This window comes from Motacilla alba, chromosome 4 (genome assembly GCF_015832195.1).
Source record: "Motacilla alba alba isolate MOTALB_02 chromosome 4, Motacilla_alba_V1.0_pri, whole genome shotgun sequence".
NCBI lineage: Eukaryota > Metazoa > Chordata > Aves > Passeriformes > Motacillidae > Motacilla > Motacilla alba.
Genome location: NC_052019.1, coordinates 43,067,481 through 43,088,484, shown reverse-complemented (window position 1 = coordinate 43,088,484; position 21,004 = coordinate 43,067,481). Strand labels below are relative to the sequence as shown.

Sequence of the window (21,004 nt, the reverse complement as noted above, 5' to 3'; positions counted from 1 at the left end):
GCTTGCCTTTCGTGCAGCTGCTGTTCACTTGGCTGCTTCTGCACAAGGGTGAACGATCCTGCACAATACAATATGGCCCTTTTCTTAATAGCTATCTCGTACATTTGCTTACGCTTCTCGAGTTGTATCTTCTTTATATCTGTAGCTGAGACTGCTGCCTTCCCTAAGTCCTGGTGTGGGATTTGCTTTACTCTAAGGCATTTGAATTATTTTACCAGTCTGTGTTTCCTTAGCCTATTCCTCAAGGCATTTTCCAGTAAGAACAGTAGTGAGATAAAATATTAAGGGGACTTACAAGAAAGATTGAGAGGCTTTTTACCAAGGCTTGTAGTGACAAGACAAGGAGCAATGGTTTTAAACTAAAAAAGAGTAGAATTAGATTTGACATAAAGAAGAAATATTTTTTTTGTTATGAGAGTGGTCAGACACTGAAACAGGTTGCCCAGTGAAGTTGCGGATGTGGCTTTGTTGGGAATGTTCAAAGTCAGGTTGGATGGGGCTTCGAGCAACCTGATCTAGTGAAAGATGCCCCAGCCTATCACAGGGGGGTTGGACTAGATGAAATTCAAAGGTCCTCTCCAACCCAAACCACTTTATGATTCAGTCCTGAAAATAGTTTGGCCTATTTGACAGGTACCTGGATGTTGAAAGCCATGTCTTTTCTTTGTTCAGTGGTGTTATGTTTAATGTCCCGCTCAAGTTATCTGAATTCAGTGATTTTTTTTTTTTCTCAGCCCTGGGATAAAACTCTTTTCTTTCTGGGTGCTAATGCTTGATTCAGCTGTAGAGGTTCTCACTGCCTATTTTGTCAGCCTAGGAGGATGCATATGGGAAGTTCTTGTTGCACCTTGGATTTTTGTCATATGCTTCTGTTCAAATGAATGCTTTGTGCTGTGTTTGCTTAGCTAGAAGAAGAAAGCATTTCAATTTCAAGCCATTGGACAGAGTGTGCTTTGCAATCCAAACTTCCTTTTACCGTGCTGCATTTCTCTCCTTGATGGCATATTGATTTACCTTGCTCAGTGGAGTTGGGCCAGGCCCAGCTTTCTGCCCAATTATGTGTCTCATTGTCTTTCGATTTCACATCTTAAGCAGAGCTCAGACCTGTTCCTCCATGGTGGGACCAAGTTCTGTAACTGCAGGCTCTTGCTGTGCATTTCCTTTGGGTTCATAACGAGTAGACACTGTGCAGCTACACCTGGAGGAGAAACAAGCGGGGTCCACCTCAGATGTTGAACACCTTCTGAGCAGATCGTGGGGTTCCTTCTCCTCCAGCAGCCTTCTGCTTTTCCATGCAGCCTCATGGAAGTGAGCAGGGCTGGGCACAGAGATGGATTTGGAAGTTTAGTTTATGGGTACTTGGTTTGTCTCCTCTGCAGAAGGGCGTGTTGAGGGTGCACAGCCTATGGTGTCTTGAGCATAGGTCTCTCTACTTCCTCCAGAAGTTTGTTTGTTTCCTTCCTTCCTTCCTTCCTTCCTTCCTTCCTTCCTTCCTTCCTTCCTTCCTTCCTTCCTTCCTTCCTTCCTTCCTTCCTTCCTTCCTTCCTTCCTTCCTTCCTTCCTTCCTTCCTTCCTTCCTTCCTTCCTTCCTTCCTTCCTTCCTTCCTTCCTTCCTTCCTTCCTTCCTTCCTTCCTCCCTCCCTCCCTCCCTCCCTCCCTCCCTCCCTCCCTCCCTCCCTCCCTCCCTCCCTCCCTCCCTCCCCCCTTCCCTTCCCTTCCCTTCCCTTCCCTTCCCTTCCCTTCCTTTCCTTCTGCCACTTCTTTCTGCCCCTTCCTTCCTTCTTTTCTTTCCTTCTTTCCCTACCAGCAGCACATGTGTCAGTGTTCAGGGTGTGCTACCTGCCTAGACGTGGACAACTAAGTTGTGGCAAAACATCTGGTCATTTCTCTAAGGAATGCAGTCCAGTTTGGTCCAGTGTTACATCCCAGATGTTTGCTGGGATGGTTGAGCTGGTCAGGGGATGTGGCGTATAAGCTGACCTGACTGATTGCTATTACCAGAGGGGTTTAACCATCTGGTTGGGGTCTGGATGTCGGGTGAGCATGGGAATAAGTGAGACAGGAGATGTGGGAAGGGCAGGAGTTGAGATGAGTGCAGCACCTCTGCTTTCTCTGACACCTAACATATCAGCCTAACTCAGTGTCTCCTGAGGCTTCAGCATCTCATCAGGATGCTGGGAGAGGCAGACCTGCCTTGCTTCTGGCCACTTGCTTCCTCTGTGCTGGCAGCTAACTGACCCCCTTGAGCCAGCTCAGCTCCCTAAGACTTCAGAAAATTAACTGTTTCTAAAAATGTGAGTTCTCCAGCTGCCTCAGCAGATCAGCTCACCACTAGAGCCAGTTCCACAGGGCAGCAGGGAGTCCCTCATAGGAGCAAGGCTCCTGACCACTGCCCTGTGAAACAACCACCTTCCCTAGCTCCTTCCCCCAGGCTGAGGTTTGGTGCTTGACCAATGCCTTTAGACTGCCTCTAAACCTAAGAAAACAAGAATTCACTGATTTAGCTGCACCTGGTGTATTGAAAGCTCCAGTGGAGTATTACAAAAGCTGCTTTGACATTCCTGCAATGTTTTTGACAGAATAGTTACTGTATTTTTAAGAAGCATCGTAGCATGCACATGGCTGTATAATTTACAAATTGCATATATCTAGCCCAGAACACTACATTTTTTTATTCAGACACTGTGATGCATTTTTGTACTACTTTGTCAGAGTATGAATTTTCAGTCTGAAAAAATGATGTCGTCATCCCAGTTTCTGTTGCTGGAGATTGGTCATACAGGACTGTCCTCAGCAGAAGACAATGCTGCAGTTCATACCAACAGTTCAGCTGTTATGCAGTAATAATTAAAAGAAAAAGTTTGTACTTATTTACTGGCCAATTATCCAATTTTTTAAGATTGGTCTTCACTGAAAGATAAAATGAAGAGAAATGCAAAAGGAAAATTAGGTCATTAATGTACTCTTTGCTTCTAGCTTTCACTTCATTTGATTGTAAATTGTTTGCAGTAAAATTGCAAATTAGTAGCTTGGATAAAGAACTATGAATTCCTTCAACATCAGATTTAAATGAGGAAGAATTGGGCCTCTAACCTTCATGGAGTATAACTGTAGCTGGATGCATTCCTAGGGGCTTATTATCCATTCCTCCATATTATTTGCTTGAACTCTCAATTGCTCACTGTTCAATGCACACTGGGATGCTGGAAAATGCCTAAGAAGATGTGAGATGGAAGCCTAGGCAGTGGGATGCTCTTGCTACCAAACACAGATGTCAGAGGATGCGCTACATCCCACAGGAGGCTTCCAAATAGGAATGGCTCTCAGAAAACCATGTTGCTTTCCAAGAGTAGTGTAAAATTTACATCCTTAGCTGGCGGAGAGACAAGGGTTAGACTGAAAATAGGTTTTCCACGTTTTGTAAGAAGAGCAGGTTGAAATAACCAGCCCTCCTGGAAAGGAAAAAATACTGCATGAACTTCACAGTTAGTTGTCTCCAGTCTCTTACCAAGTACAGGAGAAGTGTCCTAAAATGTAGGCAAGGTAAATTTTGGTTTAGCATGAGATATTACTACTGTCACTTCATTTGTTTTATGACTAGAGTAATTCCTTCCTGTGTATAACACAGCTACTCATTGCCTGTGAAGCAGTGTCTTTTGTTTCACCTTTATTGCTTTTACCAAAAGCCAAAGTGATGGAAGAAGAATCTTTATGGGCCTGAATTTTTAAAGAATAGCTATGGAGAGATCGAGATCTCTCTTTTATAGAGGGTCTGTGGGGTGTGTGGTGGCTGTGGCCAGCCTGGAGGGAAAGGTTGATGGTTGGAGGGATGTCTGTGTGTGCTCCTGCTGGCCAGGTGTTTGGGAACGGGTTGCTTCTGTGATGCAGAAAATTTAAGCTCTGGTTTGTGTGCATAAATAACTGGACTCAGGTACTAATTAGAGATAATTTGTCTGGAAGGTCAAAGATTAAAGGAACTCTTGTCTTCCTGTCACAACAATTCTCTCTGCATTGTGCTGTCTGATAAATCAGAGTGCATAATGGGGGTGTAGTGTGGATTTTTAGATTTTCCAAGAGCAAATCAGAATATGTCAATATTAGACCCAAGGTTTTTTTTCTTCTCTGGTGCACTCATTGCGTCTGTGGGAGAACTTCTCTACCTTTTCCCATCGGGTTTAGCTGCCTTGTCTGCTATGTGGTGGCTCCTGTTAGCTGTGCAAGGTACTTGTGTGGTTGTCAGTAGGAAAGGCTTCTGCACCTCAGGCATTCGAGATACAATGCTTGTCACGTGTCCTGCTTTTTGAACTTTGAACCTCTGTCTAATTCTAACTTATTTTTTCTGATCCAGTGATCCTTCAGCCTGGAAAGGATGAGCAGGAACACTCATCTGTTGTCAGCCTGGTTCAAGCCATGGGGGAAGTACAGTGGTTGCTGCTCTGCTGTGTTTGTAAAACAACAAGCAAGAGCAAAATGCTTGGATAGAACAAGAAAAAAAACCAACCAAACAAGAAAAAAACCCAAAACCAAAACAAAAAAAAAACCCTGTGTAGCAAATAGTGTTTATCTTTCTCACTGAGTAAATGTAGCCATACAATCTGTGAGTATGGTATACACAGTTTGGGCTGTGCATTGGGTGGGAGTACATTTACAGGGAGAGGAGGTTACCTGCAATTGTTAACAGTATCATTAAGACAAAATGAAACAAGGAGATAAAAGATTCAGGGATTTGGGTTTGAGTTTTATTCTTTTGGCTTGTTGTTGTTGCGTGGGTTTTGTTTGGTTGGTGTTGCTGCTTTTTGTTCTGCAAAGATGAGGATGTCTTATTCATGGCTTTGTTGCTCTGGATGCTGTGTCCTTCTTAATAGTTGCTTAACCTTTTGAGTTATGTTGGTTTAAGACAATGCAGAAGCCAGGTCTCAGATGAGTGCTGGGTGTCTGGGGCTTTTTCCAGTGGGATATATTGTATCACTAGAACAGTAAAATCTCAGCAGCACCAGGATAGTGTACCTGGTCCACAGTCACATCCTACGCTGGCTCCAGAGCTTTTATTGCTTATGCTGTCAGTGTGTATTAAGAATTAGTGAGCAATGTGCACTAGATTGTTTTAGACATGGTTTCTATATTATTCCTAACATCCCCTGACAGACCATGCTATCCCAGCTGTGCTGTGTTGGTTGTACTGGAAGGAATATCAGCCACCATTGTGGAGTTTGGAATATAGGCTCATTTGCAGCCTCAAATTCTTGTTTATTGCACAGAGCTTTTAAAAATGGGCATCTGTCAGGATGACCAATTTCTGTCCAGAGGTGAATCTTCTAAGAGTTTGTTGACAAAAGTAACTTCCAAATACTGCACAGATTTAGACAATCATGTATTACCTATGTTTCATAATGAGGAGTGTTTTCAAAATTATCTTTACATAGTAGATTTCCTTAGGAGCAAGAAAACATAATTTCTGAATAAAATCTTATATTTTGTCAGAAAGCAGAAGAAGGAATGCTTGATGAGTATTGAATTAGACAATGCTTGTTGCTCAGCCATTTGTGAAATTGAGTGTAGACCAGTCTGAGCTTAAGAGGGCACGATCCTATTGCTGTTGGACCATTTGAGTTATTTGAGGACCATGGATAGACAAATATTAGATGCAGAAAAAAAAAAAAAATTTCTGAGTGCTCTATATTTGCTTCTCATCTGGCTTATGTATCTCCTGTATATCTTGTATGTACAGAGGGTGTGAAAAAGACTCCAGCTCGCCAACTCAGATCTTGGAATAAGGGAAGAGAGGAAAGCTGGCTCTGACAGTTCAAAGCAGAGATATTCACAAATGGAGAAAGACGAGGAAGATAAAAAATCTGGAAAATAGGGACATGAATGGTAAAACATGAAAAGAAAAACATAGGGAACAGGACAAAGGAGGAAAGGAAACATAAGGAAATTGAAGCGTGAGTGTCAAAGAAAAGAGCAAATAAGAAGTGTAAATAGAGGAAAACAGAAAAATTATGTCGTTGTCAAGTCTTCTTTTAAATATGTAAAGCTCTAAGTATTCCAAGATGAGAATGTGTATATATAGAAATGAATATGTAGTTTGAGCCTTTTTAAATTTAGGCTGAAGTCTTGAATTTTTCAAATCAAATTGGAGACTTATGTGCTTAGTGGAGCCATATCCCATGTACAAGATGAACACATTAGTGGTATCTCACACAAAGCATTCCTCCTCCTCTGCCCCAGGTTGTCCCTATTGTGCCATATGGCCAGCAGTGTAAACAGTGAGGCCTCAAGAGCTGATTCTGCTTGGAAATGACTGCCCGTGAGCAGGTAAATCCACACATACCAGTTTCTGGGCTTGAAATCTAAAACCGTGTGTGAGACTGAAGGACGGACACAAGGAACATCCTGTTACTGGGTTGTTTTGCATGAAATTGGGGCATTTGAATTGCTGCAGTAGTCAGCAGAATGGTAAAGACCATCCAGTGCATGCCTAAAGTGTGTGCTAAGTGGGCAGTAGGAGCACCAACAGAAAAATGTTTCTATAAAACTTGTTTATTTGGAAAAATGTGGATGTTAGTTAATTGAAACGTTCACTTCTGTCTACTGAGAACTGACAGGAGGAAAACTAAAGCACACAAAAAGAAGACAACTGTCTGAAGGAACACGTTTTGAGCCCTATCTAGTCTGCAGCTTTTTTGTAGCTCCAAACTACAATGTGAACATTTAAAATCAGCTCTGAAATGTATCAGGCGACTTGAAAGAAAATGGCAGTTTGGAAAGAGAGGGGAATGTAGTACTCAGATTTTCTATATGTCAGGGTAAAGGAAACAAGTTTTATAATCTTTGTGTATGTGTAAAGCTGTGGTACTGCTAGGAATTCATTTCAAACTGAGGAACTCAAAATAAAACTCCAGTTTAGGAAGAGTGGTACTGCTCAGTTTACCACACTGATATTTACAGCATAGTCTGAATCCTTCTGTCCCTTAGAAATCTTCAATCCTCTTGAAGGTGTGAGCATCTTCTCACACTGTCAGGTTTGAATATTTAATCTAGAGAATGAACTTGGGTTTAAATGTGACTCCTTTGGCAATGGAAAATGCCTTTGAAGTTTTTGGCTCTTCTACATTCCACGTTTCCTGTTCTAAATTAAAAGAACAAAGCACTCTCAAATAATGCACTGCAAGCAGCCTGCCAAACCTGCGTCTCAGACATGAGGAACCAGACACAAGGAGGAGGTCTGGGGGCATTTCATTCATCTTCCCATCAAACAATCTGCCCCAGGTAAGAGCAGTTCAGGTGAGCCAGATCTAACAGGGTTGCTCATATCCTCAATTACAGGGCAGCCCAGCTAACGGCTTCATTAAAAACCTTACTCCTGTGCTTTGTTGATGACAATGATGAAATACCGCACACTAGCCATTGTAGGATGTAAAATTACGATCTCTTGGAAAGCCTCCCCACTCCACCCTGCCCCCAAAAAGCCTCAAATTGTTGTCATCTGACCTCCTCTGAATTCCATAAGTCACTTCTGATCCAGCTTACATAGGCCTTACATGTTTTTTCAGTCCTTAGACCATGACCTCTCCCAGCTTCCAGGAGACAACACTTATGATCCTGCTTTAACCATGAAGCTTCTTAGGATGTGCCTATTTTTTCAGGCATGACTGGAAAACTAAGGAGTTGAGATCAACTTGAAATTTACCTAATTGAACCAGATCTGGAACACTTTTTTCAGTCTAGACTCAGGCTAGGGATCATTTTAGCGACACTGAGGATGAATCCCTCAGTCTGGGATGAATGATGTCTTCTCATCTCCATGCACTACACCTTGGAGCATTCAGTGTTAGACTCGAGGCTGTGCTGTCCCTGTGCATTAAGTGGCAAAATGTACAAGGTAGATTCCAGCAGCACAGAGGACAAAAAGCTCAGCTTATCTTTCACCAAAAGTATTGCTACCACAAAAGTTTGGATAAGATCAGCTTGTGAGTAGTGATCAGGGGGTTGAGGCTGTATCTAAGCAAGGCAGAGGTGAGGACAAAGGAGAGCTGAAGGATGCCTTTGGCCAAGCCTCAGTCTGTAATTTAGAACCACTGCTGAATTGGCAACTGCTCTGATTAATTTCTGCCATCTCTAGTTCTCGGGGAGATTCTGTCCTAGCTCAGTTATGATTTTATAGGGCTCTCCTGTCCCAGCTGGGCTAGAGCAATGCAGTGTACATGGGCATAAAGCCATTGGTTCTTAGGCAACTGCAGTCTCACAGAGTGCTGCAGTATTTCCCCTCAGCAGCTTGTGCTCCTGGTAGCACAATGCACCATTTCCTTGGCCTGAAGCACTGCTGCAGCTCCTGGGCCAGAGGGCAACTTGAACAGGGAGCAAGAGCCTGGACTGGCTACTGACTTTTTGGTGACAACTGGTTTGTCAGACTCTCTGTCTCAGGAAAAATCTGGAACAGCTTTTATGTAAAAACATCTGTTGTATTGATAAACCTGCGCTACTGCTTGAAGATGGGTGTTTGAAAAATTGTATATGCCATTTTTAGATGAAGTTTGAAAATCCTGGTGTGTATCAAATAGATCGTATACTTCATGTATAATCAGAAACATCATGTATCATCATAAAATGCTAAACGCCATTCCACAGCATGCATATCTTTGCACAGTGACAGGGATCAAGGATAGAATTGCAGAAGATGGAAAGAAAGTGTTATTCCCACTTTCATTAAAGATTCAGTGTTGGTATGGCTTGACTATTACCCTTTAAGTAATAAACCATTTGTCACAGTGAACGAAGGTCATTACTGGCAACTTTTTCTTTATTATTATTACTACAATTATTATTTGGCTCTTCTGTACAATTGCACAACTTCACTGTTTCTTTTTATGCGTGATCAGGTGTTGATTCACTGGTAGAAGATTTTGACCAGACTGATTGTAAGAGATTTGCATTTCTTTTTACTGGATTCCGTAAGCCGATCAGAAGAGCCTCTCCATTGGAGTGCTGAAAGAGTTTAAGGCATCTGAGCTTTTTGCTTTGGCAAAATCTTGTAAGTGATATCAGGTGGATGCTGTTGGGATGGGAGCTGGTCCTGATTATGAGTGAGGAGCCGGGGGTGCTGTGGGAGAGGATCTGTTGATGGTTATGTCCACACCAGCAATAAGTGCTGGGCAGTAGGAGCAGAATTGTAATGCCAATTAGAAAATGCTGGTCACGAAGACCTAATGTCCACATGAATGTATTCTTGAGGTGTTGGACTAGCTTTGATTTGGTCCCACATGCTCCTCCAGTGGCTTGAGTGCCTGGAGTGTGCTCCTGGAGAGCTGCTCCAGATTTAGTTACACCCTGAAGGAATCCTGTTAGTGGTCTCCAAGGCAGCACTGTGCTCAATTGGGAAAGCTGCTGATCTGAAGTAAAAATTGGTGTAGACACAGCTGTTAAATGTCTGGTCGTATCTCTTGAATAAGTAAGTTGAGACCGCAGGAACAGGCTCTTGGAGGAAGTGGCAATAATACTTCTGACTGACTGTTGGATAAAATCAAGGCACATAAAAATCATTAACATAAAAAAACCCCTAATGTTGTTGATGTGGTTTCACATGCAGGAGAAAATAAGGAAGATCTTTCTAGGACTAAAACTAAAAGAAAAAGGGAAATCAGCATGAAAAGAAGAGAGCAGAAATGCCAGAAACACCACTGCAGTTATCTAGGATAGCTGCAGTATTTTGACATAGCCTATGATGACTAAGCCACTGGATTCAAGAAGTGCCTGTGTATTGAGAGCATAATATATAGTCTTACACAAGTATTCTTAAATGTTTTTATTTAAAAAAAACCCCAAACTCTCCACCCACCTTAAAATCAAAATCTAATTATACGGAATGAAGATGTCTCCTAAGCAGTCCCACTTGGAGCACGTGCTGCCAAAGAAGGAGAGTTCATATTGTGAGCTATATTATGGTAAGTACATCAACAAAAGGGAGGTGTAAAGAGAAACTGCTCCAACAGTTTCTTACATGTAATGTGTTTACTACAGGCCCATCTTTGAAGTACTGTCACTTAAATCACAAAATTTCTGCTTATTGAGCTGTGTTGTTCAGATAGCTCATACGCAACTCCTACGAACCTAAACAGACTTCACAAAAATAGAAGTCCTTAAAGTGCTAACACAATTAACTCTGTAAAGTTGTTTTATTGAATGGGAAAAGCTTTTCTAAAAATATTTTTAAGTACTGTGTTGGTTTTAGTATTTAATGTGACAGTCTTGACATATCTTGGCTTTGCAGCCAATGGTTTATTGAACCTAAATCTGCGATGAAGGAATCTGAAAATATGGTTTGCTTCACAAGTTCAAATTATTCTTTTTTAATATGAACATTTAGATACTGCTGGACCTACACTGTCAACAGGAAAACTTCTCAATTCTGGTTAAGCACATTTTCCTCCTGGTCATATTGGCTGACTAAAATGTACTTGAACTGACTTGTACACCTGGATTTGTTAGTTTCCCTCTTCTGTCAGTTCACCCTTCCGCCCAGATTTGTATTCCTGCCCTCCAGCACAACATTACTCAGAAATCTCTCATCGTCCTGCACCATCAGGCCAGCGCCTTCCCTCTCTGAAAACATGTTGTTGCAATTTCTACAAATCATGGAAGAAAATTACATAATCTTAAAAGCTATTGCTCCGCTCATTGCATTAAATATTCATGTTTCTACCCTTCTATTTCCATACCCTCTCACAAGTTCTTCAGCCCACGCTGGGGCACCCTCTGCCATGGGGGGGCTCAGCGTCCTGGCCTGCACTCTCAGCAGAACCATGCACTGTTCTGGCAGCCTTCCACTGCCATTATAGGAAAGGATTAACTCTTTAATTGTTTTGACATAAATAACAGGCAATCACAGCTCTTATATTGTCAGTGCTTGCTGCAAGCATCTTTTCCTTAAGCACCAACCCAAGGAACAGATTTTTACAATTTGGAGCTGCTCAGTCAGTTCAGATAGCTTTTTAATCTCTAGAGGCCAGATGGAAGCATGATCCTTCACCATTGCATGTTTTGCATAATGTAGAGATTGGAATTAAATTTTGTTTGCACATAGTCATAGATGTGTAAGTATATAAATATTTTGCCTTTCCATCCATGCATTTTCTCTTCTACGGTTTTGTTTAGGGGTTTTTTGTTTTTTTTTTTAATGACAGCTTTCTTTAGGGGAAAACTGTCACAAACAAGCAAATGCTATGCCCTGAAAGAAGAAGAAAGAAAGCAATGATTTCCGCAGAAGAAAGCAATGATTTTGGTCAAGGAGATTTGAGACAGAACCTGACACTCAAGTGGTAAGTTTTTGAGACAGATGATGACTTACCTTGGTTTAAGGGCCCTGATAAAACTGCTGTTGAATGATGTTATTTTATTATTCGTTCTGAAGCTTTATTTCAGGTTCTCCTACAGTCCTAACTTTGTTGTATATATGGATTTATTCTTTGCTGTCAACTGCAATCAACTGATTGAAATCCATAAATAATAAACATCAGGTTTCAATTTAAGATGCAGTAACGAGATGCTATCGGAAGAAGTTTTGCCTACTTTAGCAGCTTTTTATAGCTGCCTCCCCCCCAGAGCAAGGTCCTGGAATGTTCCTCTTGAAAAGCAGTGAATGTCTTTCCCCCATGTTTGTCCAGACCCACGTGACAAATCCTACATGACAACTGAAGGAGAGGACGCTCACACACCTGTTTTGGAAGGGTTATATAAAAAGTCCCAAGACATATTTTAGCATCTACCAGTAAGATGAGGAACTTGACCTGCTTTACCCCTCACAGGACACATAATATTAAATTAACAACTAGAAAATAAAAAAAAAATTAAAAAAAGACATACTAACATGAAAAAACACATTTTATTGCACTTAAGTTATAAGAAAATAAAATTTCTAAGTGAATCAAACCATAGACACAATCCCTTTAAAGGTTGTTTTCCTCCATCATGTCAGGTTGTTACATAACTAAAATTAACCAACTGGAATCTGATTGTTTTAAATCAGACTATAAATAAAACAAAAACAAAAAAAAAAGGAGGAAAAAAGATCGCCTAGGATACAGTGTTAAACCACTTTCACAGTTCAGCTTGAGTTGTGGCTCTTGGAGAATGAGGCAAACCATTTGACTCTTTCTTTTCTCATTTTGTTTGCATGTGACATCTTTACAAAAACTCAAGTTTTTGCTCTGTCAGTTCCTCCCAGCAATAACTGTAACAGTTGTTTTTTTCTCAAATACTGTAAAACACTAAGACTGACCAGCAACTTTATTTTAATTTTTGTATTTTATAATATTTTTAAAAAATTTTGTCAGTTTTTTTTTTTATGTATGTTCATTCCATTCACCACAGCCCTCACAAAGAAAAATTTCCCCACAGAACAGGCTGCAATAGCTTTGTTCCAAGGAATGTGTTTTAATTTTTGCCCAGAAAAAAGAAAATAAGCTTTGCACACACACTCAATTCTTTATTTGCAGGCAAACTTCACTCTTAATTGTCTGAAACTCTTCCACTCTCAGCCTCTTAGAGGCACAGTTGGCTCAAGTTTCAGTGGCAAAAAGTCTTTTTCTGTAACCAAACTAGAGCAAATTTGGAATTCAGTCTGGGACTAAAACGTCACAGCAGAAAAAAAAAATAAAAAAAAATAATTTGCTTTTCTTCTTTCATTTAGCAGCATAAATAAGTTTGGCCACTGGGAATACAGTACAGGGGTGGGACAACAATCCCATAATTGAAGACCTACTTCTAGCACCAGCATTGCGAATTAAATCCATCAGAGGACTCTCAAAATCCAGGACAACTTGCCACCTCAGAGCAACTTATGCATTGAAGAGTGTAGATGGAAGCAACAGTAAATAGATTAAACAGAGGCTAATACTGTGATTGACATTGGCAATGGTTGGCAAAAAAAAAAAAAAAGAGGAATAAAGAAAAAAAAGAAAAAGCTCTGATAAAACTGTACAAAAAAATTCACAGTAATATTTTAGCTTTTCCACACCAGGAATGGACTCTTTGTTTTTGTTTTTCTCATTGCAGATGCTCTCTCTAGTTTTTGAAAGTCAACCAGTGACTGCTCGTGGAGGTTGGAAGGGACCTTGGAGGGAGTCCAGTCCAACCCCCTGCTCGGAGCGGGGCTAGGGACAGCGCGTTGCTCGGAGGGGCTGCTGGGACCCAGGGTGACCCAGGGGTGCACGAGCAGGCTCGCCTGTGCAGCTTATTTCAAGATCTTTGTGGTAAAATAACCTGTTAACAAGAACTGTAACATTTTTTTTTTCCCCCCACTCCAAATTGCTCAAGGAGCATTTGGAGGAAAGTAAAGAAATTAATTGCACCTGGTTTCATTTCTAAAGTTGGATTTTTGCAAAGCTGCCCCGGTCAAAAGTGTAGCCTTTTTATGTGACGAGACAGCAAAAGCCTCTCTTGTCAGTTATAGTTTGTCATCTTTGTCTTCTCCTTCGTAGTCTGTAGGTCTTTAGGATCTGTTGCCCCAAGGCAACATCCTGCACCACCAAGGACAAGGGATTTTTTTCCTTTTTCTTTTTTTTCTTTTTTCTTTTTTTTTCAGGGGGGAGGGAAAGGAGAACATCGTCTACACGTTTGGACAAATTCATCTTTCTGCCCTTCACTTCATATCGACGTCAAAGTCCAACACCAGCAGCTTTGTTTCCTCAGTCCCGTTGCGGCTCCCGACTGCACACACCAGCTTTGTGTTAGAAGCTCTGATTCGCCACACGACGCCTCCGCTTCCCCCGCTCTCCAATGTGACTAGATTTCGGATAAATTCACCCGTTTTCAAGTCCCAAAGTTTTACAGTCCCATCATCTGAGCTGGTAATTACAAAGTTCTTGTTGAACTGTAAACAGGTCACGGCACTCTGATGCTTGTTGGGACCTGTAAGGGTAAACAAAAACATTTCTGTTTGTAATTAATTAGAAAGCAATGTCAGGCAGTGCTGCATCTAGAATAAACACCTCACTATTTGCATACAGTCCTTTCCATCTATTAGAACTATTAGAGAATATAGTTATAACTATTAGAGAACTGTTATAACTCCTGGGTTTGTACATTAAAAGGTGCAGAAGCTTTGCCATGCTTTCAAAAAGTGAAAGCAGGTATAAAAAAATTCCCCAGTATTTTCTTCTTTGTTTCAGTGATCTCATTGTGCTGTATATTGGCAGCTGGGCAAAATGGACATGCATGAAAATGAACTTAACCATTCTCAGTGAGGTGACCGCTGTAAGAGTTTGTCTTCAAGATCCTTTGAGGTGTTATTATGAGATTACTCCGTCAGTAAACACTGACAGTTATATGCTGACATATAAATATATATGTTAAAGCAGCAGAGTTTGCTTTACAGGGAAATTTAATTTTCTGCTCCAGCCAGCACTGCTGCATATGATATATGAAAATGATCTAAGACCTTTTTTGTGGGGAGAAACACAACCATGTGTTTGTGTGCATGATGCCTGAGTGGCAACTGTCAACATGGAGAAAAAAAAAATCTTTCTTTTCACTGAAATAAAGAAAACATTTTCCACTTGCATCACTTGATTTATTGCAACAGACAGTGTACTTTGCCTCCTGATCCAATTAAACTGTAGGCTTTGAAACATTCAAGTGACCCCTAAATAAATACATGGACTGTCTATTTTGAGATGTAATTTCCTACGTATTTCTGTGGCTTATTAGGCTAATATACCCATAGCAAATTGCTATCAGTCCAGACCATCTGCCTTTCATAATAGGCAAGTGATTTGAATAGATTAGATTAAATACATTTTGTTCTTCTAGTTCAGAAAAAGATCATACAGCTGTCATCAGAAAAATATTTAAGTTTTAAGTGGTCAGTGCTTGTTTCTTTGTACGTTATTATTTCAAAGATTTTTATGTAAAATCTGCAGCACAGATCACTGTAGGCTGCTTGATTTACATGAAGGTAGTTTAAACTTACCTTGCAATGTCTGTAAACATTGTCCTGTTTTAATGTCCCAGATTTTGACTGTAGAATCAGCATTCCCAGACACAAGTATATTGTCCTTAAGTTCCATTCCACTTGTGAGTGACTGGTGGCCTGTCAGAGTGTGAATGCAGTTGCCTGTCTCCACATCCCAAACTCTGATGGAAGTGTCAAGAGATCCACTCACCACATGGATACCATCAAACTACAAGAAAGGTAAATCTATTACGAACAATTATAACAGGACCTTACAAAGAAGGCTATTAAGCATTCAATTCACTAAATGCAAGGTTAGATACTATATATATTCAGCAACTGCAGTACAAACTAAGAACTTGGTAGAGATGGCCATGTTTGATACCACAGCAGGTGCTTCGTGGTGAGCACAATGTTCTGTTCAAGACATGTGGGCTCTTGAGGGACATGGCTTGAAAAGAGACTCTGAGCCACTGGTCTTTGAAATGCAATACATCTCCTTTAAACACAGCAGATCCTGACTACCCTGCAGTGTGCAACAGTAAGAGAAAGTACTTTTCCTAAAGGAGATGTTAAAAAGCCAACCCTGCTTTTTACAAGTCTGAGGGAGTTTAAGCAGGAGAACAACAACAACATTATTCCAAAATCATCTACACATAAGCCACAACATAAAAAAAATTGAAAAGTCACAACATAAATGTAATTGAAAAATGTGGAATTTAGCTTTTTTAAAAACCTAATTGTGTATAGTAAGGAAGTGTAACTTTCCAGTCACAGTAGGGAAAGCTTACAGGCTAAGATATGAGATTCTTCTGACCAAGAGGACTGACCATGTAGAGAACAGAAAGGTGGAAAATAGCATGAGCTATAGTGACAATGACATAAGAGTCCAGAATTCTCAAAAAAAGGAAAAAGCAGTAGAATAAAACCAGTGGGCTTCAAGAAGGAATACTTTAAGAACCCTAGACTACCTTCCCATGAGGATTTCATTGTATCTATTCTCTGAGGGGAAGAAGAGTTCAGGACAGTTGGCAGCTTCTTAAAGACACAAACTATCCTGTGTAAAAGAAAGATAGGAAGTATTGTAAATTACTGAGACCCACTTGGCTAAACCACAAGGAATTGTAGAAAAAGTAGAAACTAGATCAATAGATGTGTATAAAAGAGCACACTGGGACAAAAACCAGAAAGGCAGGGCACAACACAAGATAAAACTAGGAAGAGCCATTTCACTATGGCGCAAAAAAGTCCCAACTAAAAACATAACAAAACATAACAAAACAAAAAAAAAAAACCACACCAAGAGGAAGGCCAAAAACCCCTCATTTATCCTCAGTGGGAAGGAAACACTGATTGAGGCCAGCTATTTAACTTCTTTTTGTCTCAGTCCTCAGCCATGTGAGCGTAGGCTCACAGCACTAATGCCAATGACAAATGAGTACAAGCTTTTGCTAGAATTGGGGGAACAAAATCACATAAGGCAAGTTGTTTTAAGACAGTCTCAGAGACATCTGCTGCTATCTTTGAGAACCCATGGAAGATAGACAAGTTTCAGATGGCAAATACAATTCCTTCCTTTATTGAAGATGATGGGATAAGGGAATTGTGGATCAATCAGCCCAACTTCAATTCCCACAAGGAACTTTTAAGCCCTTTGTAATGTGGTAAGTAGCAGCAAACACAGATTTGTGGGAAAACTATCTTAACCAATATGATTTTTTTCCCATGATCGAGTAAAAAGCCATGTGAAACAGCGAATGTCTTGGTTGTATTTTCACAAAGAGGGAGACAAATTTGAGGCAGGGATACTATTACTTTGTTCAGAGTACTATCAGAGATACCAGAAAGAGTTTCAGCGAGGTCTGGCATTTACTATTTTCATTAGGATTTGAGTGACATTTGAAACAGTAGGACTGACCAAAGGCAAAGAGCGTAGAAGTCAAGTGAAAAGTGTGAAGATCTGAACTTGGCAGGGAATGAATGAAGGTACAGCTGCAGCCTGGGAGAAGGGAGGCTGGACAGGAATCTTGGTTATATTTAAGGCAATCTGACACTACTTGTCCATGTGGACTGACTGGTACCTGATAAGGCAAGGAACAAACCCAGTTAAGGGAACTAGACTATCTGGGGCTGCTGCTTCTTCTAAGACCTGCAGAAAACGAGTATCTTAGATCTCTGCAGTCAGACATGGTTGGGCATGGCACCTAGATTCAAAAGAATGGAGAGTGACTGGCACACTGACAGACTGCTTATCTGCTGTATGCACTGCATTCCTGGTGAAAATACACTAAAAAAGACCCTCTGATATCTGAATGGAAGGCATAAAAAAATCTCCTTTTACTTCTAGCAAGCATTGATAAGACTTTGACTGGACCCTCTTTTGGGTCCCCTGCTTTCAAAAGAGACTGAGAAATAATCTGACTTCAGATAAAAAGACAAGGGCTGCCAGATAGCACAACAGACTTGGGAACACTAGAAAATATTTTTCTATCCTAAAAAGTATTAAACCTGATTGATGTAACAAATTTTGAATTATTTTCCCCCTTTCCCACAATTGTATTCCCTGTTCATAAGGTATTCAGAAAGAAAGGTTTAAGGCTGAGCATCCAGAGAAATTGATGGTGCTGCAGTGAAACAAACAATGGTTTGGATCAGTGAGTTATCCATGAACCTTGAGAATCTGTGGGTTACTGCAAAGGCAGGTAAGAAAGAGTAAGAAAACTCAGCATGGTTAGTGGTCTTCCACTGCTGCATAAGGATCTCTGGAAAATATTAGGTCTACACATGGGGAAATATGGAGATATAATAGAACCTGCCATGGAGGACTGGCTTATTCTGTCCCATTATTCTATTTATGGGAGTTTTGCTGTTTGGGGCTACTTCAGGCTGAAGGACAGGAGCCATTAGGCAATTTTAAAGAATCTTTCTGTTCCAAACCTGTCAGCAGCTGTAGCCTCCAGCTTGCCCTCCCTGACCCTGTTCCCCTTTGTTTCAGAACATATTGATGTGCAACACAACCCAGTCATTTGATCCATTATTACTACAGTACCAGAGCAAGACATAAATATTCGTAAGCCAAAACAAGAGCCAGTGGTGAAGATAAGGCAGAAAAACATCTGTTCCCAAACTGCCCCACACAAAATAAATCCTAAGAATATTTTTGAGAGGTAAGTAGGTAGGTGGGTAGTAGAGCATTTTTAACTTGCTTTCTGCTTGTCTAGAGAACACTCCTCAGCATATGAATGTAAGAGAAGGGCTGGAGTTTTTGATAGATTTTGCTACATATTTTTGGGAAAGGAAATCAATTAGGAACTTTGTTCATATTTAATATATTATGGGGAGATATGAAATACTTTATGAAAAATGTCTCTAGCACTGAGCTTCACTTTCTGAGTCACAAACCAGAGCAGTTACATGCTGAATGCCATTTCCCAATTTTGAACTGTCTTTGTTGGTTTCGTTTTCAAGTCCTGCCAGATTGTGGTGTGAACAGGCACAAGCATGAAATTAATTTCTTTTGCCTTTCAATGCCTGGAAATGATGCTTTGACTCTATGAATGAACAAGATGATGTTTTAGGTTAGTAAAGGTAAGAAGACCCAAGACGTGAGGTCTGTGTGTATCTTTGCCAGCTTTGTGGGTAACTGGTGGGCAACAGAGAGATGCCACAAAGCAGCACCATAATAACTTGCACTTCCATTAACATGTTGCTGTTGAAACAGCCTCACACTTTTATATCTGGCCTGTACTTAGAGAAGAGGAAGTAGAAAGCTAGAGATTTACATAGGATCTTTAAAATTTTAGGTTCAGCCTTACTGTGAATTATAGTTTAGAATTGGAAGATGGGACTAGAAAATGAGGATAAACAGATCTCCATAAATCAGAACATTAATCCAATAGGGTTTCTGGCACACTGTCAATTGCTATATCCTCTGATTTATTTAAAATAATAAGTTTGGAATTTCTTGAGGAAAGCAAAAACATAACTCCAAAATACATGCAAGATTAAAAAAAAATTATCTCAACCAAACAACCCACCAATGCATAAAACAACATAACTTACTAGTATAGAGATTTGGGCTTTATTGGACTGGGTCCTTTTAAAAAATGTTACTAAAAAAAATTCAGTTTCTAAATTAAGACAACATATAACTAGTGTAACAAAATGAAAGAGGGGTTTATTACAGACGCCTCTGTATGCGTGTGGTCTGTATAATTCTGTACTAGGTACCCACAACTTAATAAACAAGATGAAATAAACTGACTTTAAATATAACTTAAGGAAACTAAAGCAGCAGGTAAAAAGCACATACCTGTAACGAGTAGACTCTGTTAGTATGCCCTTGCAGTGTGTGCAGACAGGTCTCTGTCTCTGGATCCCACACTTTGACCATAAAATCATATGCACCACTTACAACCCTTCTGCCATCATATTGAACGCACCGAACTGCAGCGACGTGGCCCATCAGGACATGCAAGCACTGGCCCGTCTCTATGTCCCACACCCGCAGCGTCGCGTCTCGAGAGCCACTGACCACCCTGCAGCAACGAGAGAACCCCTCCTGTACTTAGCACTGGACATGGAAGTACTGCAGCAATCCAGCTTGGCTGCAAATGGGTTCTGAGCTTTGATTTGGGACATTAGGTAGAGTTGGTGCACCAGCCACCAAAGTTCTGGCTTGGTGTGACATTTTAGTGGGGTCTCAAATGACTGGAGTGCTCTTCTTCCTTTCTCTACTCACCTCCTCAGGATCTGTCTATTTAAAATAATTAGCAATCAGCATTTAAAAAGGCTCCTCATTCCTGAACAGCAAAACAATGCCATGAGAAATTCCGTGGACTGTTGTATCTACCCATGAAAGCTTATGAACATGGTGAGCTCCAGCCAGTGCTACGAGCACCCTGTTTTAATAACTGAGTTGACTAATTGTGACAAATAAACAAAGATCTTCAGAAATTTCACTTTTAGTAAAGTAGCAGTTATTCTGCTTGATTTTTTTTTCAGCTTATACTTCTATAAGGTTTTTTAGGCAACAACAGAAATGAGATGGAATGAACATTAATGGAATTTATATAGAAAAACCTCATCACTCTTCAAAAAAGAAGAAATGCGACCAACAATCTGTCAACAACTCCATACCACAGCCAAATAACAGAGCTCTGCTAATGTTTGTTGAATCAAGACATGATTATTGCAAAAATTATGTTCTAATCAGTTAAAATTTAAATAAAATACTGCAGTGACAATATTTAGAAGGTTATTTGGTAAAATGAGTAGAAGTTTGTAGCATTGACAAAAGAAGAAATTATTCTGCGTGGGAGACTGGATCATGGTGTAACAAAGAATTAGCTTTGCAATAACGCAGACTGTGACTTTTTGAAGTACATGACTCAATTTCCAGTTCTTCATTTAGTATTCTTATGCTTCTGCTCCTATTAATCATCTCCTCCCTTGTGTTGATTTATATTTTGCCTGGTTTGTGTTTCACTCAGTGCTGGGTGAGGTCCCCAGGTTTCGGGAGCACTTTCTGGGAGCAGGAGTGTACAAATGCTGGGCCAGGCTGTGGCTGGAGCTCTGCAGCAAGCCTCACCTTTTCTCGTGGAGATGCATGCAGCGCACGGTGGACGTGTGTCCGTACAAGGTGTGGATGCACTCCCCGGTCTCAGCATTCCAGACTTTCAGCGTTCTGTCTGTAGAGCCACTGATGATGATATTGTCCCTCATCTGTGATGACCACACTCCGCCTGTGTGCCCAACCAGTGTTCTCAGACACTGAAAAGAAACGTTTTCCTTAGTTACTCTTTTGACACAGGGGAGTGGATACTTTAAGAAAGAGCAATCTTGGAGGTAAGAGTTGGCTCTCATAGCAAGAGCCAGAAGACCCCGGGAGACTTCTTTCTGATCTAACAAAAAAATTCCCCTTTTTAAAAAAAACTCATCAAATTTCTCTCTCAATTGTTGGTACTTCAACTATAAGGATTTTTTCTTGTAATCTTTCCCTTGACAAACTAAGCTGTCTTTCCACATTTCTCAGTACAAGGACATGTTTTGCAGCCC

At 40.6% G+C, this 21,004-nt stretch overlaps 1 protein-coding gene across 4 annotated transcripts in view; it reads right to left on the bottom strand.

Moving 5' to 3' along the window:
* Nucleotides 1-11,859: 11,859 nt before the first annotated feature.
* The window catches only part of FBXW7 (F-box and WD repeat domain containing 7), a 176,071-nt gene continuing 166,926 nt past the window's right edge, over nt 11,860-21,004 (bottom strand). For 2 of the 4 annotated variants that reach the window (XM_038136411.1, XM_038136410.1), the window contains exons 8-11: nt 20,538-20,719; nt 19,260-19,485; nt 14,966-15,176; nt 11,860-13,905 (exon numbers count right to left, since the gene is read on the bottom strand). In XM_038136411.1, the coding sequence (XP_037992339.1) occupies nt 13,637-13,905; nt 14,966-15,176; nt 19,260-19,485; nt 20,538-20,719 (888 nt within the window). In that variant the 3' untranslated portion in view covers nt 11,860-13,636. The remainder of the gene's footprint in view (nt 13,906-14,965; nt 15,177-19,259; nt 19,486-20,537; nt 20,720-21,004) is intronic. The other 2 variants (XR_005256878.1, XM_038136409.1) reach the window with 2 other exon arrangements.